Here is a 14,250-nt window from a genome sequence, read left to right as displayed (position 1 = left end):
AATCATTCTGAGATATGATATGAGAATGTTGGCATTGTCTTGGTTACTGTGTAGCAGTGTTGAATGTACTGGCAACTTGCGCGCTTGATCAAAATCTTCAAATTCAGTTTTCCTTCGGTACGAGTACGCACTTTCCCTCGGCTTTTGAACTTACTGGTACCCATCGTGGGAACGCATTTACCTTCGTCACTTAGATCTATTTTGCGCATGGTACGGACAGATATACTCGTAGAATCGCTGGCTTCCCTCAGTGCACTCTGTTTACTGTCGGAAATAGTACACATGTACTGAATGACATTGTAGGCAACCTCACGTGTTTGTGAATGAATGTCTTGACCCCGTTCACCTAATTTAGAGTGCAACATGATAAGTTTCCAATACTTGCAGTGTTTACTTTTAAGGGTACTTACTACCCTTTTCACAGTCCACTTTACAAGATACTAGTATACAAATGCTCGAGCAGAAACATGGCGCTTCCGAATCACTGCGCAGAAAGTGAGGAAGGACCACAAAAATCACATGCGCGAAGTTTTCAAACCTGTTCCCCTTCGAGTAGGTAGTGGATCAGTTCACTACACTGTCCCACCTCTCTTTGACAGGTTTTGCTCTCATTCTGCCTACAGACATGATAAAAGTGTAGGCAGAATGAGAAAAATGAGACCACCCCTGATTAAGAAAGCAGATTTGTACAGATAAAATAAAAAAAATCCTCATCGCTCCCACCTAGTGATAAATTACGAACGGTCCCTTAACACTGAAGCTTTGTCCTCCTTTAGTCTCTGCAAACATATATCATGTCCATGTAGAAGGTAGTTCAAATGCACAAAATGATTTTATAGAGAAACCAGTCTGGTCATTATTTTCATGAAATAATTTATAGAGAGAAGTAATCAGAAGAACAAAGGGGATTAAAGGAGGATGAGAGAGAAACTGGTCTGTTCGCTGTTTTTAATTGATTGGTGGCAAAACTGACTGGAAAACGGTAAGTACCAAAAACATAGGAATGTCCATGTAACATGGATGAATCAAGCAGTCTGCATATTAATACAACTCAAAGAAAAAAAACGAAAATCAATCTCTTTCATTTTTTCTTGTATGGAGGCAGGGCCAAGTAACTATCGTTTCATAATTCTGCCTACACAGTAGAGACCAACAGATAATGAGATGTAGGCTGAATGACAGGACACCCCTTTCACAAACGCATCTCTGGAGCACCTCATTCTAATGATGGTTGGACAGTAACAACTAGCTGAAGAGAAATAAAACATTTTAATAACACAATCTGTACATATTGCAGTCAATAGAGATTCACAACTTTACCAAGCATACGTCATCAATATCATGTGCTCATTACCACACATACATTACATCACAGTTAGCTGAGACGGGTACATTCGGAATATCGGCTTCCATCATATACACCAGATTATAATGCCGATGTATGCCGAATGAGACAGTTGCATATCAGCAAGGATTTACACAAGCCATATAGAGAGAGCGTAAGATATAATAAATTGAAAGCCACATGGAACGTATTTTTGTGCACATTGAAACACTTCAAATGATTGATGCACGAATATGTATTCAAACATCTAATTCTACATTCGTTGTAATTCGCCACAATTCGTAACCATTCGTGATCCCCTCGTGTTATTCCTCACCACTTGTTCTTTTCCGTAACCTCCAAGAAGATCGGTGTTGGCCTGTTCCTGAATAACACGAGTTGGTCACGAATGGTTTCGTAACCTCCGTGGAGCAGTCGGCTTGTTCCTTCATGGCACGGGGTCACGAAAGCCATGAGAAGGTATACTTCTAACTAAAGAAACAACATACTCTTCTAAAAACACAACACTTCAAAAAGGTTTTGCGACTACAACACGCAGACGCAAGGCATCTCGATACCAATGACACACACGAGTCTTTCAGCTCTCATTACAGAAAGAAAACTCGTTGACCTGGGTGACACATGCCATCGATCGCAACTGCGTAGATGGTCATGCTGTTGATCACTGGATTTCATGGTCCAGGCACATCGCCGCCTTAAAGCTGAAATATAGCTACGTGCGGCGATATAAAGCAAAGAAACAAACAGAAAAAACACTATGTCACATCAGACTTTAGAACCTTTTCATACCTATGTTTGTGCGAGAAAAAATTCATGATTAGAATATACTGAATTCCATTTTTTTGTAATGCTCATTTCAGTTTACAAAAATATAATTATTATAATTCAAATATGTAATAACATGTCACTAATAGCAAAGAGACAGCTAGCGAAGCCCTTTTAAGAACTGTAATATTTACATTTACTTATTTGTTGCAGGACGAAACTAGAATGGAGCTTCCAAGAAATATACACTTGAAAACAGAAAATGGACTTCATACAGTTGACATCGCTTTACAGGCATGCACTAGAGTTTGTCAGGCTCGATTCGAGCCCAAGTACCTGTACACTTCATAATAAGGCAAAGAGTGTTGTACATTCTTATCCGAGCTAATTGAAATTGGGAGAGAACTTTTGTCTAGTATTCCATCAACATATTACCAATATCTAAATTCTGGAGAACATCATTGGCATGCCCCATATTGTCAGTCCGAAGGGATCAAACCTCCGAACTGACTTTTAGGAATGCATAGCCGCAATGCATTATCAACCGCATATACATCGACTGCAGTGATATTATAAGTTCGATATATCCCTGTTTTCTCATCTACTTCACGTACTGGTTGAGACGTAAAGCACGTCTGAGACACGTGAGCCAGACAGAGACCAGACACCGCACCTAAACGTATCACCCATTGTTGAGCGCTATGGGCGACTCCTGTCGCCAACATCCATACAATATCATGAGTTCATGATAATCCGTCAACCCCGGGCCAATTTTCTAATCCCCAACCAGGTGTCAGAGACCTCCGAAGGCACGCTGATCATTTGATCATGATATTAATGTATAAGCACTTACACAATATTTGTACATCAGATACAGTGCTGTAAATATTATTAATTACGTTCTACAGATTGAAAATGAATGCAACATATGGAGTTTGAGTAGTCCCAGCACAGACAACCTGGAAGGGTGATAATAATAGTATTAAGCTCATTGAAGAATATGCATTTTAAGTATCTTGCAGATGGCATATTGATGGGCAGATTGAAGCATCTGGATCAGCTGACTGTATACTATGAGACCTACATGGATGATACGAAAATAAAAAAGAAGGAGCACATTTTGGATGAGTTTGGCGTTTTCCTGAATCTTCCATCTGACGAAGTCTTTGCACAATCGCTGGCGTATCCTCGGTGTACTGACACGGGTAGAAATCCGATGAGACTACCGTTCTTTTTGGACTAGTAGATTATGTAATACAGATTGATCTTGGGACAGTTCAACTCGCAATGCTGCAGTTGGTTGAATCGGAGAGCGCTTATACCTTGAAACGCTCACGATGGCAAGATGACGATTATAGGGACACACAGACAGAAATCGTGTTCACACGAAACCGGAAATTTCACTAATACCTGCAGCTCACAAGAACCATCTCGTTGTAGAAGTCTGAGACATGTTCATACCTGGTCGTGACACGTGACAGCCTCTTTCCACATATGGTCTTCTCAGATGACACATGGTGCCTTACACACTAACAGGCGGGAATACAGATTATGCTACAAATGACTTGTCTCCATGGCTGTGATGGCCATGTTGGTTTTACGTTTGAGGGACAACCTTCTAAGCACTTTGCCGCGTCTGATTTCGTTAACAAGATCGTCCACAATCTTCTTCTTCTCATCCACGGAGCCCTCTCGAGTACCACCTGCAACATTCAAGTTTAAGATTTTTACAACACAATCATCACAGGTACGTTTATGAATCGCTATCAAAAAGTGATTATACCAGGGTTTGGGGAAAAAATATCCAACTTCATCGGTACTCACTCGTCGTGTGAGTTTACCATTACCTTGGTTAAGCAATATTCCAGCAATATCACGGAGGGGGACATCAGAAATGGACTTCACACATTGTACCCATGTGGAGAATCGAACCCGATCTTTGGCGTGACGAGAAAGCGCTTTAACTACCAGGCTAACGCACCGTCACCACAAAGGCACGTAAAGGCATGACTTATACAACATTGTCAACGGCTTAGGTTACAAGCTTCTCTGCAAGGATTTATGTTCTCTCGGGATTGACCAACAAGGGGAGATAACTTGTCTAATACAATAGTGAGACAATCGTGCCCTCAAAAACCTTGTTTTCAGATACAGGAAGCCTTGATAAGGAGGGTTACTCACTTCTCCTTCTCTCAACCAGCTCTTGCTGAGCCTTCTTCCTCTTCTCCGCCCTCTCGGCCTGCAACTTCCTCGTCTCCAACTCCTGTGCAAATAAACCCGGAAGTGATCATGAAGGAGAGTGAGTGATATTTCTTTTTTCATTTTTCTGCCTTTTTCATTATTGCAGCAGGCTGTGGCAAGGTGCCACCACCAGGGCCATGCTTCATGTACATGAAAACTATCTGAAACATCTAACCCGTTGATGAGCAAACGCTTTATTTAGATGGCTTTATCAGCCCCGAATCTGTGCGTGTGCGTGTGCGTGTGCGTGTGCGTGTGCGTGTGCTTGCGTCACAATCTCCCTTTTCAAAGAATTCTTTGAATACTAGCGTATGATAAACTAGGAGAACAATGGGATAATTATAGGATTACATGTATAGGTCATTCACCACCCATTTATCCCAAAGTGGGCTACACTTTAAAGATTCCACGGTCGAAGTTGCCAACAATACGCATGTCTTGAGTTAGGAGTAACAATTTGTAAGTGAACAAAGTTTTAATAATAGCACTAACTGGAGGAGGAACGGTGACATATCAATCTGTCGCAATAAGAAAAGCCAATAAAAAGATGAATATATGATGTATATAATACGATAATTACAGAAAGTGACATTACAGAATTTCAATGATATATATGCATCCTTTTCTAGTCATAGACTGAGTATAAACGAGTTTCCTCAAACTGTATCCTCGAGGGTGACCTTGACCTTTGTCAGGACTGATCATAGTGTCACAGCAACACTTATTGGTTGTCAAGGAGATAAATAGCTCTATACAGACATGCTATCTCGGTATCCAATTTCATGGAGTAAACATGGGAATCCCACCTAGTTCAGAGCTGCTCATAGTTCAGCCTGGATGCCACCTACCTGCTCCGTCTGCTTGACCATGTCACAAAACTCGCGGAAGGATTCCAGGAACTCGTCTAGCTGAAACGTCTTCTCGTTTTCACAGAAGTGGTTCGCCAGCCTAACTGATAGTTTAGTGAGGCGGTCCAAGCCCTCCTCCACATCGCCCAGGTCGGACTCTGCCTCCTGTACAAGATGAATAAAAGTCATAGGTCATATTACGATCATTGTGTTGCTGAAGATAATTCTTACCGGTTCTGCACGAAACCATTGGAAAATAGAGACGAGAGATGCATCAAAAACGTAAATAATCCTGCTGGCATTGATGTTGTTACTGTCCAGATATTATGAAAACAATCGATCAACATTATCCTCACATTTGTTGAGCTAGCTGTCTCTTCTACTATCTTAAACATACAGTCTCAATACAACGTAAGACAAATATTATACTCAAGGATAGCTGTATAATAAGTGGCTTGTAAATGAACTTAAACCTCACCTCTAGGAAGACCTTGAACTTAGATTTGACCTCTTCATCCACATCTTCTAGTTGCCTCTGTAATTTCTTAATGCTGACCTTGACCTGGTTGAACTCTGCCTTTAATGTGGTAAGACTGAACCTACAAAAATTGGAACAATCATCTCCAGACATTAAAAGAACATTTAGATGCAAGACCTAGAAGCTACTAAAGCGGTTGTAATCGAGGATAGGGTAGATAGAAAAAATATCTTTTAAATACCACCTGTTGTCCCTTCATCGCAACTATTTACTTTACTAACGCTTAGTCACAGAATATGCATGTGTGTAATTTGATTGTAACAAAAACCCATTTAAAGGAGCCCCAAGGAGGGCAGACAGCCTGGGTAAATCTGGATTTGCTTGATGTAGGGCTTCAGCATTTGAGGGAGAACAGAGCTGTAGCGACAATAATATGGCTTAAGGGCTGCGAGACCGAGTACTATCTATTTTACCAGTGTTAATTCATATCAGATCATAAATACCCGTAGGCCTCTTGTGGAGCAAATAATATGTCACTGACCATTCATCTAATTTGAATGACCTCAAAGGTACTGTTGTATTTTAATACCCGATGTTTCAGGTTACACTGTTATGATCTGAATCTCAGATTTGTCGCCATTACTTTACCGGGTCTGCCAGCAGTATTCTCAAAGATTTCAAAAAGGCTTAACAGGTATGGGAGCTCATTGAAAAGATTCATCTGACATGAGACGTACTACCGACATGTATAATGGTTTTAAGACAAAGGAAAGTAACAGACAGTAGAAGCTGTGTAACCTAGACGCCCTTGTACCTATGTCCTAAACCTACCTTGTTTTTTTTTATTTACCTTGAAGCTTTCTGTAGATTCTCAAGTAGATCATCCACGAACTTTAGAGAGTCTTTGTTTTTCTGCGACACCTCCTCCACGACGAAATGTAACAACGTCATCCGCGGAACGTGCGACTTCGTCATCACCAACTTGTTGAGGGAACTTATCCGGAAGGCCACGGCATTACCCGAGTTGCTTTTCTGTCAACATAATACATTTAAAATTTTAAAATTCCAAACTTTCAAACGTTTCTAAATGGTTCCTTTTCCTTATTATATACTCATGGACTAAGCCTGTTTAATATTCTAAAATTCCCGCTAAGTGCTAAGAGCTAAGTTTTTCAGGACAAATGCGTTTCCAGAATATAAATGGGATGAGCTTTAACAAATTCAGTTCCAACAGATTCGGTCAAACCTTTTGACATGTACACACACACATTCGCTCACCTACGCAAATATACGCTTAGCATGGTACATATATTAGGTTACCGTACATGACATACGTGTTAACTACAACTCACATTGCTAAACATATTTCTTTCTGCCAAAAAAGAGCTGGACTGACCTAACAGTTGGTGTCGGCTATATACTTTGTTGTACTGTATTACACTATTCACATGAAGTTAAAAAACACACCATGTTTCAGAAGAAAATAATTAATATGTCATGCCATTAAAATCCCATGAATTTCTTTTCAGTGGTATGTATTGTGAATGGTTTATTTGGTTGGTTTATTGTTTAATCCCGCACACATCGGTGTTCCTGCCACATGACGGCGGGTTTGTAAACAATCGAATTCAGACCAGACTGACTGACATCATGATCACGGTTAGATCCAGTGACTGACATCATGATCACGGTTAGATCCAGTGACTGACATCATTATCACTGTTAGATCCAGTGACTGACATCATGATCACGGTTAGATCCAGTGACTGACATCATGATCACGGTTCTGTGCAATTAGGAAATAATGCCATGTATCAACCAAGTCTGCAAGCCAGACCATCAGCTCCCGTAAGCATAGTTTGCTAACGACCAATAATTATTCTAACCCCGATCTTCACGGTGGAACGGTTTCTTAATGTAACCTACGTTGTTGATGAAGTTGCCAGCGTGGAGGACGTAACGAAGGAAGCTCTTGAGAGACTTGTTGTCGATGAGGCTGCGACAGATGGAGTTGAGAAGCTGGATGTTGGGCCTGATGCTGCCCAGTTGGGAGTTGAAGTCGGCCTTCAGAAGCATGCCCTCAACACGCACCTTGTAGTCGGACAGGTTAACCAGCTGATGGAAGAACTTCTCGGCGCTCCCAAGACGTGTGACGTCACCTTCAAAGTGCTGGATAGTGTCGATCTGGTAAACAAAGGTTACCGTGGTTACTTGAATTATAATGACTGATTATTGTATGTAAGTTTTATGTGTTGTTGAATGCATTTCACAATATTTCATTTTTCTGATGAAGGTCCGGACTTGATCAATTCTGGACCAAACAATCCAATGATTGACATCATGAGGACCGTGACACGATTCTTAGTATATGTTTACCCGTCGTATACGACAAAGGGGATTGTGACTGATAATACACTGTACGATTTACACCCAACGACTGAGATTTACATCCAATGAATGAGGGAAATAATATCAGCACCCTGACCAAGCACTAGTTGCGTTGATATGTGCCCTATAGAAATAAATCCTATAATAACAAAAATATGTTATTACCTGAATTGGTGAAGACCTTTCAAATAAACTTCAAACCACGGACATAAACACATTAAATTCACATTTTCTCCTGGAGTTGGAAGGTGTCAGACTGCAGCGCCAACTGACAATGTTTATACAAACTGTTTGAATGACTGGACGGTGTATGGGAACCTTTACCGTGAATACCTGCAGTCATCAAATATTTTCACTGATACCTGCATATCCACTCACATATGTTTCACAGCAGTGTTGTCGTTTGGACCCAAAGGAATGTGTTTCGCTGATAATCGATATTCTGTATGGGAGTAATGTCCAAGTAACTCTCCGTTCCCTAAAAATAATGGAGTCGAAGCACATTATTTTTACGGAATCGTGAGTTACGAGGATACCACCCTATTTATATTACATTCACTGGGAATATTTCTGTTATGAAAATAAATTGTCAAAATGACAAAATGAAGTCATTTTGAAACTGGTACACATCGCTCCATTCTTGAAAAAAAAAATGGAGTGAGCAGACAATGGAATGACGTCACAAATGTAATTTAACTATTTGATGTTCTATAGCCCCATGTTTTATTGAAATATTACTATCTTTCAAGGTTAACCACCAAACAAGCTCAAGAATTGACCTCCATTCTTTGATAGGTAATTGGTATATGTATGTACTGGTGTTGATAATGAGCATTTAGTCTGAACTGTCTGCCTACCTCATCCTGAGACGGGAGTATTTTCAGCAGACCTTTGAGTTTCTCAGACCCAAATGCTCGAGAGTCACATTTCTTGACGAGATCAATAATGGCGTCGTTGGACTTCCGGAACTGCTTCAGAAAGATGTTGACGTTCATACTTCTTTTTGGATCAAGGAGAGTTATCTGGGGACAGGTAAACATGTTGGATTTAATATCTGAGAACAAAAACAACACTGGCTGCAAATATACTCATGGAAACAAATACAGGAACACGAAAGTGAAAGTGTTCAGCAACATGTTTCCAAAGTTTCACCCACAGTACAATAAACATCTTATGAAGAATCCTTGAAAAGAATCACACCTGTTTTCATGTGTTCCCTTATTCGTTTTCATGAGTATATAAACATGATGAGCTCCAGTGAACTAAAAACACTGATGGAAGTGAGTACCTCTAAGCTTGTGGACGGTCTTCTCATGATGACCTTGTCCTCTGGCTTGAGGTCAGAGGTTGAGTTTTGAGAGGTGAAGGTCTTCTGTGCGAAGAGTTCCTCCAGCTTGCTGTATTCTACTGGAACCTGGTCCTTCATCTTGGATACATCACCCCAGATGCTGGTCTCTGTGAACATGGGCATATTTCAGGTGTTATTTGAAACTTGAATAAGGAATGAATAACACGAACAGGTGTTCCGACAGCCACAGTGATTCTTTCCCCACTGTCCTACATCATTGCTGAACCACCCCAAAACGACCGTCCTGTCTGGCGTTAACGGTACGGCAACGCTGATTCTATCTACACCACACTCTGTTGTTATTGTCAAGGAAATCCAAACTGAACCTCGTTTCATCTGAACACATGACCTGTGCCAAAAGATGATTGGCCCAGCGTTGCTGTTCTTAAGAACAACGATGTCATGTGACCGTTCGACAATGTGGTAAAACACTTGGACGTTGGGCATGAAGCTTCCTTCTATGCAGATCATGACGAACCTTATCCATATCGAGTCTATCTCCTATTTAAGGGGCACTTTGACCGCAGTTTCGAAACGATTTTGGGCACCAGTTTTCAACCAGACCTCTTTCATCAAAGTTATTTGCCTATTGATATTGTGACTAAAATCAATGTGCAAACGTTAAGAGCTCGTGCCAAAATAGTTTGTCTGGTGCCAGTTGCCGAATCACCTCATTAATAAATATCCCATACTTTAGGTGAATAGAATATTTGGATAAAGACTTTGTTAAAAATATATCAACAGAACCTACTTGGTACACTTGTGGGAGCCAACTTGTTCCAGGCAAGAGTCTTCATCTTGCACTGAGGTTCTGGTGTTTTGATGAGGTCGACCTGAGGAATTGGAGCAAGATTCTGTCGAGATACATTTGACGCAGGTAGAGGTGGTGGAACTCCTGGCATCCCCGGGGGTGGTGGGGGTGCAGGAGGACCACCTGGAGGGGGTGGGGGAGGAGGAGGTGCACCCCCTGGGAGTGGAGGCGGTGGAGGCGCCCCACCAGGTGGTGGTGGAGGAGGATGTGGAGGTGCACCACCAGGGGGTGGTGGAGGCGGTGGTGGTGGTGGTGCTCCTCCAGGGGGTGGAGGTGGTGGGGGTATACCTCCGAGAGGTGGAGTAGAGGCCGGTGGGGGCCCGGCCTGACTGTCGACATGCTGCTGTCTGAGTATTGCACTTCTCCGCTGGAGACCTCTGGATGAGATTACTTCCTCCGTCTGTACCTCTTTGTCAAATTTCTTGCCGGCGGACTTGAGAGTCCCTCCCACCAACAGACGCTCTGCCTCTACAGCATTCTCAACGGCCTGGGTAACAAGCTTCTCTGCAAGGATCCACGTGGCCTCGCTGTTGACCAAGAAAGGGAGATAACTTGTCTACTACTATAGTGAGACAATATTGCCCCTAAAACATTAAAACCACCGAGACTATTCGTGCAATAGTATTCAAAACCTTAACAGCAACGATAAATAATGATGCATTGAAAAACATCACTGGCAAAGGCTTTTTTAATTTTCTGAAACAATATATACGATTGATTTAAGGTGTGTAGTATTAAAAGAGGTCATATCTATATCAGTCAATTAACCATCCAGTCAATCATCATCATCATCATCATCATCAACAGCAACATCATTGCCTATCTGGTCTCACCTTTGTGGTGATGTGTGGTCTATCTGGTACAGGCTATACAGAATTGCTAGTAGGGAAGCACCCAGGGGCGTGTCTTGCACCTGCACAAGAAGAAAAGTGTATTCATTAAAATAGTTTAAGTTTGAGGACGCCATATTTGACCTGGTAACCTTGATTCGTACAGAGGATGTAGATCTGTTTGAGACGCCGTCAACAAACGCTAAAGGTGTCAAGAGTCCCTAGTCCTCATTACGTAATGTAAAGGACGACGAATGAGGATTTGGTGGCCACTTTGTGTCTCACAGCGTTCCTTGACACAACGGATAGGTGCATCACCCACTTGTTTACTTTATACGTTGTCTTTGGTTCAGCAATATTCGATCTAAATACCGTGCGCCTGTGAATAATCATGTCTGGACTAGACAATCAGCTGTGAAAATGAAAGCAACCTCTAGTGTCTGTTGAAGCATAATCCGAAAAGACGGTCTTTCCTGAAAGTTTCATGAGAGCGACAGATCAACAGACAGTTTTTGGACAGAGTTCTGAGAGGCAAGGTGTAATAATCATCTTTCAAGGAGTAAACGACATCTGGCAGCGTAAATTATTCACATGACCGACAAGCGATCCTGCTGTTACAGAGGTAGTTGAGGTGAGATACGTCATGTAATGGATTTAGTATCAGGGGACTGAAAAATAGAATTAAGGACTGTCTAACTGTTTCTTCTTTCATTTGTGTGTGTGGGGTTGGGGTGGGTGGGTGTGTGGTTCGACAGTTCGGTCTGACCTTATTGTATACAGCCTTGAACAGGTCGTCGTGCTTTCTGAGGTCGACAGTGGTGTTGTTCATCTCCTCGAGGGCTTCAGAATCAGCAGTCAGCTCCTCCTCAAACACATCACACTGGACGTGGAGGTCCTCGTCTTCGTCGGCGCGGATGCTGTTGATGACGTCGAGGATGTTCAGAGCTGAGGGAGAGAGGGAAACCATTTAACCAGCATCCAAATGAATGAGAAAGAAGGGAATTCTCAAAGACTAAACCCGTTAATGATCAACGTATCTATAATTCTTGTCAGGTGTGTCATCGTGAGATAAATGACACTCCAGGATTCGAAATGTAGATTGTTGTGATACAATCACACGTACCGAGCGTGTCTCGTGATTACGTGTATTAATACACAGGGTGAGTGTACCGAAGATACACATGGGCATGTTATCTCTAGTTATACGCTGTGCGACCAACGGCTGTGAATGGAAACAATGTTAACGATCGCAACACACAGTAGATGCGACACCGTTTCACTTAACCTTGATTCATACTAATATAATATTACCCATAACAGCACCCATATAAGTCAAATTTGTATCTGAAAATTTATATTAAGGATAAGAAGGATTCTACCCTTTTCACTGATTGGTCATACTTCCATAGCAATGTGAGACATTGTCACAAATGACTGAAGATGATGTCATCCATTGTTCGCGGTTCCCTAACGCTTTTTGTTTAAGCTGCTGAGTCTATCGGTGAAATTGCCGACTGAACATAAAACCCTACATTTCAAAAACCTTTCTCATAAAAAAGACATGATATACAGTATTTATTGTGACCTATCACCACTTATCCATGCTCATGCTGTCGATCACATGCCGCCGGGGCGTGTATGAGGCGTTGTTGACAATGAACGAGTGAGTGAGTTTTAACCCGCCACTCAGCAGTATTCCAGCTATATGGCGGCTGTAACAATGACGTAGATTATTCAGATATATGGGTTAGAACTGATCTTCAGTAACCCATGCTTGTCGTTCGATGCGACTAACGGGATCGGGTGGTCAGGCTCGATCACTTGGTTGACACATGTCATCGGTTCCCAATTGCGCAGATCGATGTTCATGCTGTTAATCACTGGATTGTCTGGTGCAGACTCAATTATTAACAGACCACTGCCATATAGCTGGAATACTGCGGCGTAAAGCTAAATTCACTCCTTGTCACAAACATATCAGCTTACAGACGAAGTCATTCCTGATCCTAACTCTGTCCCTGATGTTCTCGTTGGCGACAATGATGGAGTTGATGAGGGCAATGACGCTGATGCGATAACTTGTCAGGTCTGCTCTCTTCAGCTCGTTGACCAGCAGGCTGAACCGGTACGGCAGCTTCTGCCACGCCTGCAACAGCAACGACACTACTTGAGAGATGGTGACAAGAATCACTGCCACACACAGATACTGCTTATAAAATACAGTTTGCTGTAGCGCAGGTACAAAATGGCGTAGGTGAGCATGGCGCTGACAGACTTAGACATAACGAACGAACCTAATTCGAACCCACTATCTTAGTTTCTGAGTTATGACGAGTGGGCCACCTTGAATAGAAGAGTGAGTGAGTGAATAGGGTTTTATGCCTAATTATCATGGAGGGGGCCACCAGAAATGGGCTTCAAACATTGTCCCCCATGTGGGGACTCGAACCCGGGCCTTCGACGTGGTGAGCGAACATTTTTACCACTAGACTACCTTCCTGCCCCACTTGCTTGATTGACGGACGTACATCATCATATACCAGTTGCGTAGATTAATGCTCATGATATCAATCACTTGATATATTCTGGTCCGGTTCAACATCGATTATTGGCAGCCAACGAGTGGAACATGTGTGAGTGCAGCGATAAATAATAATACTAATAATTATAACAAGAAGAAGAAGAAGAACAACAACAACACTGTTATCATGATCATGTTATTGTCCATCATATATGCAAGTTATACACGAGTAGTTCCACCTGAAGTCAGTCGTGTGTAGGATGAATTTTAATGTGTCGATTGATTGTGTGTTGTGACTAATAGATGTGACATTAAAATTACAAATAACAGATGGGTTTTTGTTTCATTCTGGTTAGTCATCAGAGACATGCACATTCTCTTTGCAGCCCTATCTCTCTGATTAACTGAACCGGACGGTAGTTCGGATGGACAATGTATTTTGATGTCACGGAAGAAACAATGCAATATTGTTTTACTTTCATCTGCAGGAGTTTAGTATTTACATCAAGTCTGGGGTCAGTTGGCAGTATGCCATGAATGCAGTTTCACAACAGCCATGTGTCTGGTCACGTGATGTTAGAATACATATATCTATTTGTTTGTTGTTTAACGACGTATAGCACTGTTCCGGTTATAGGAGTAAGAGAGTGAGTTTTGTTTTACGTCGCTTTCAGC

General features: G+C 41.9%; 1 protein-coding gene across 2 annotated transcripts in view; it reads right to left on the bottom strand.

Annotated features, from left to right (window-relative positions):
* Nucleotides 1-1,254: 1,254 nt before the first annotated feature.
* LOC137274480 (inverted formin-2-like) overlaps nt 1,255-14,250 on the bottom strand; it is a 48,390-nt gene continuing 35,394 nt past the window's right edge. The window contains exons 3-15 of one of the 2 annotated variants that reach the window (XM_067807687.1): nt 13,041-13,200; nt 11,821-11,999; nt 11,058-11,137; nt 10,411-10,751; nt 10,165-10,380; nt 9,354-9,520; nt 8,923-9,087; nt 7,604-7,861; nt 6,528-6,709; nt 5,678-5,798; nt 5,200-5,364; nt 4,292-4,373; nt 1,255-3,813 (exon numbers count right to left, since the gene is read on the bottom strand). In XM_067807687.1, the coding sequence (XP_067663788.1) occupies nt 3,665-3,813; nt 4,292-4,373; nt 5,200-5,364; nt 5,678-5,798; nt 6,528-6,709; nt 7,604-7,861; nt 8,923-9,087; nt 9,354-9,520; nt 10,165-10,380; nt 10,411-10,751; nt 11,058-11,137; nt 11,821-11,999; nt 13,041-13,200 (2,265 nt within the window). In that variant the 3' untranslated portion in view covers nt 1,255-3,664. Of the gene's footprint in view, nt 3,814-4,291; nt 4,374-5,199; nt 5,365-5,677; nt 5,799-6,527; nt 6,710-7,603; nt 7,862-8,922; nt 9,088-9,353; nt 9,521-10,164; nt 10,752-11,057; nt 11,138-11,820; nt 12,000-13,040; nt 13,201-14,250 lie in introns of both variants that reach the window. The other variant, XM_067807686.1, reaches the window with a different exon arrangement.

The sequence above is a fragment of the Haliotis asinina genome, chromosome 2 (assembly GCF_037392515.1).
Source record: "Haliotis asinina isolate JCU_RB_2024 chromosome 2, JCU_Hal_asi_v2, whole genome shotgun sequence".
NCBI classification, from domain to species: domain Eukaryota; kingdom Metazoa; phylum Mollusca; class Gastropoda; order Lepetellida; family Haliotidae; genus Haliotis; species Haliotis asinina.
The sequence above is the reverse complement of the archived record's forward strand: the minus strand, read 5'-3'. Positions and strand labels throughout refer to the sequence as shown.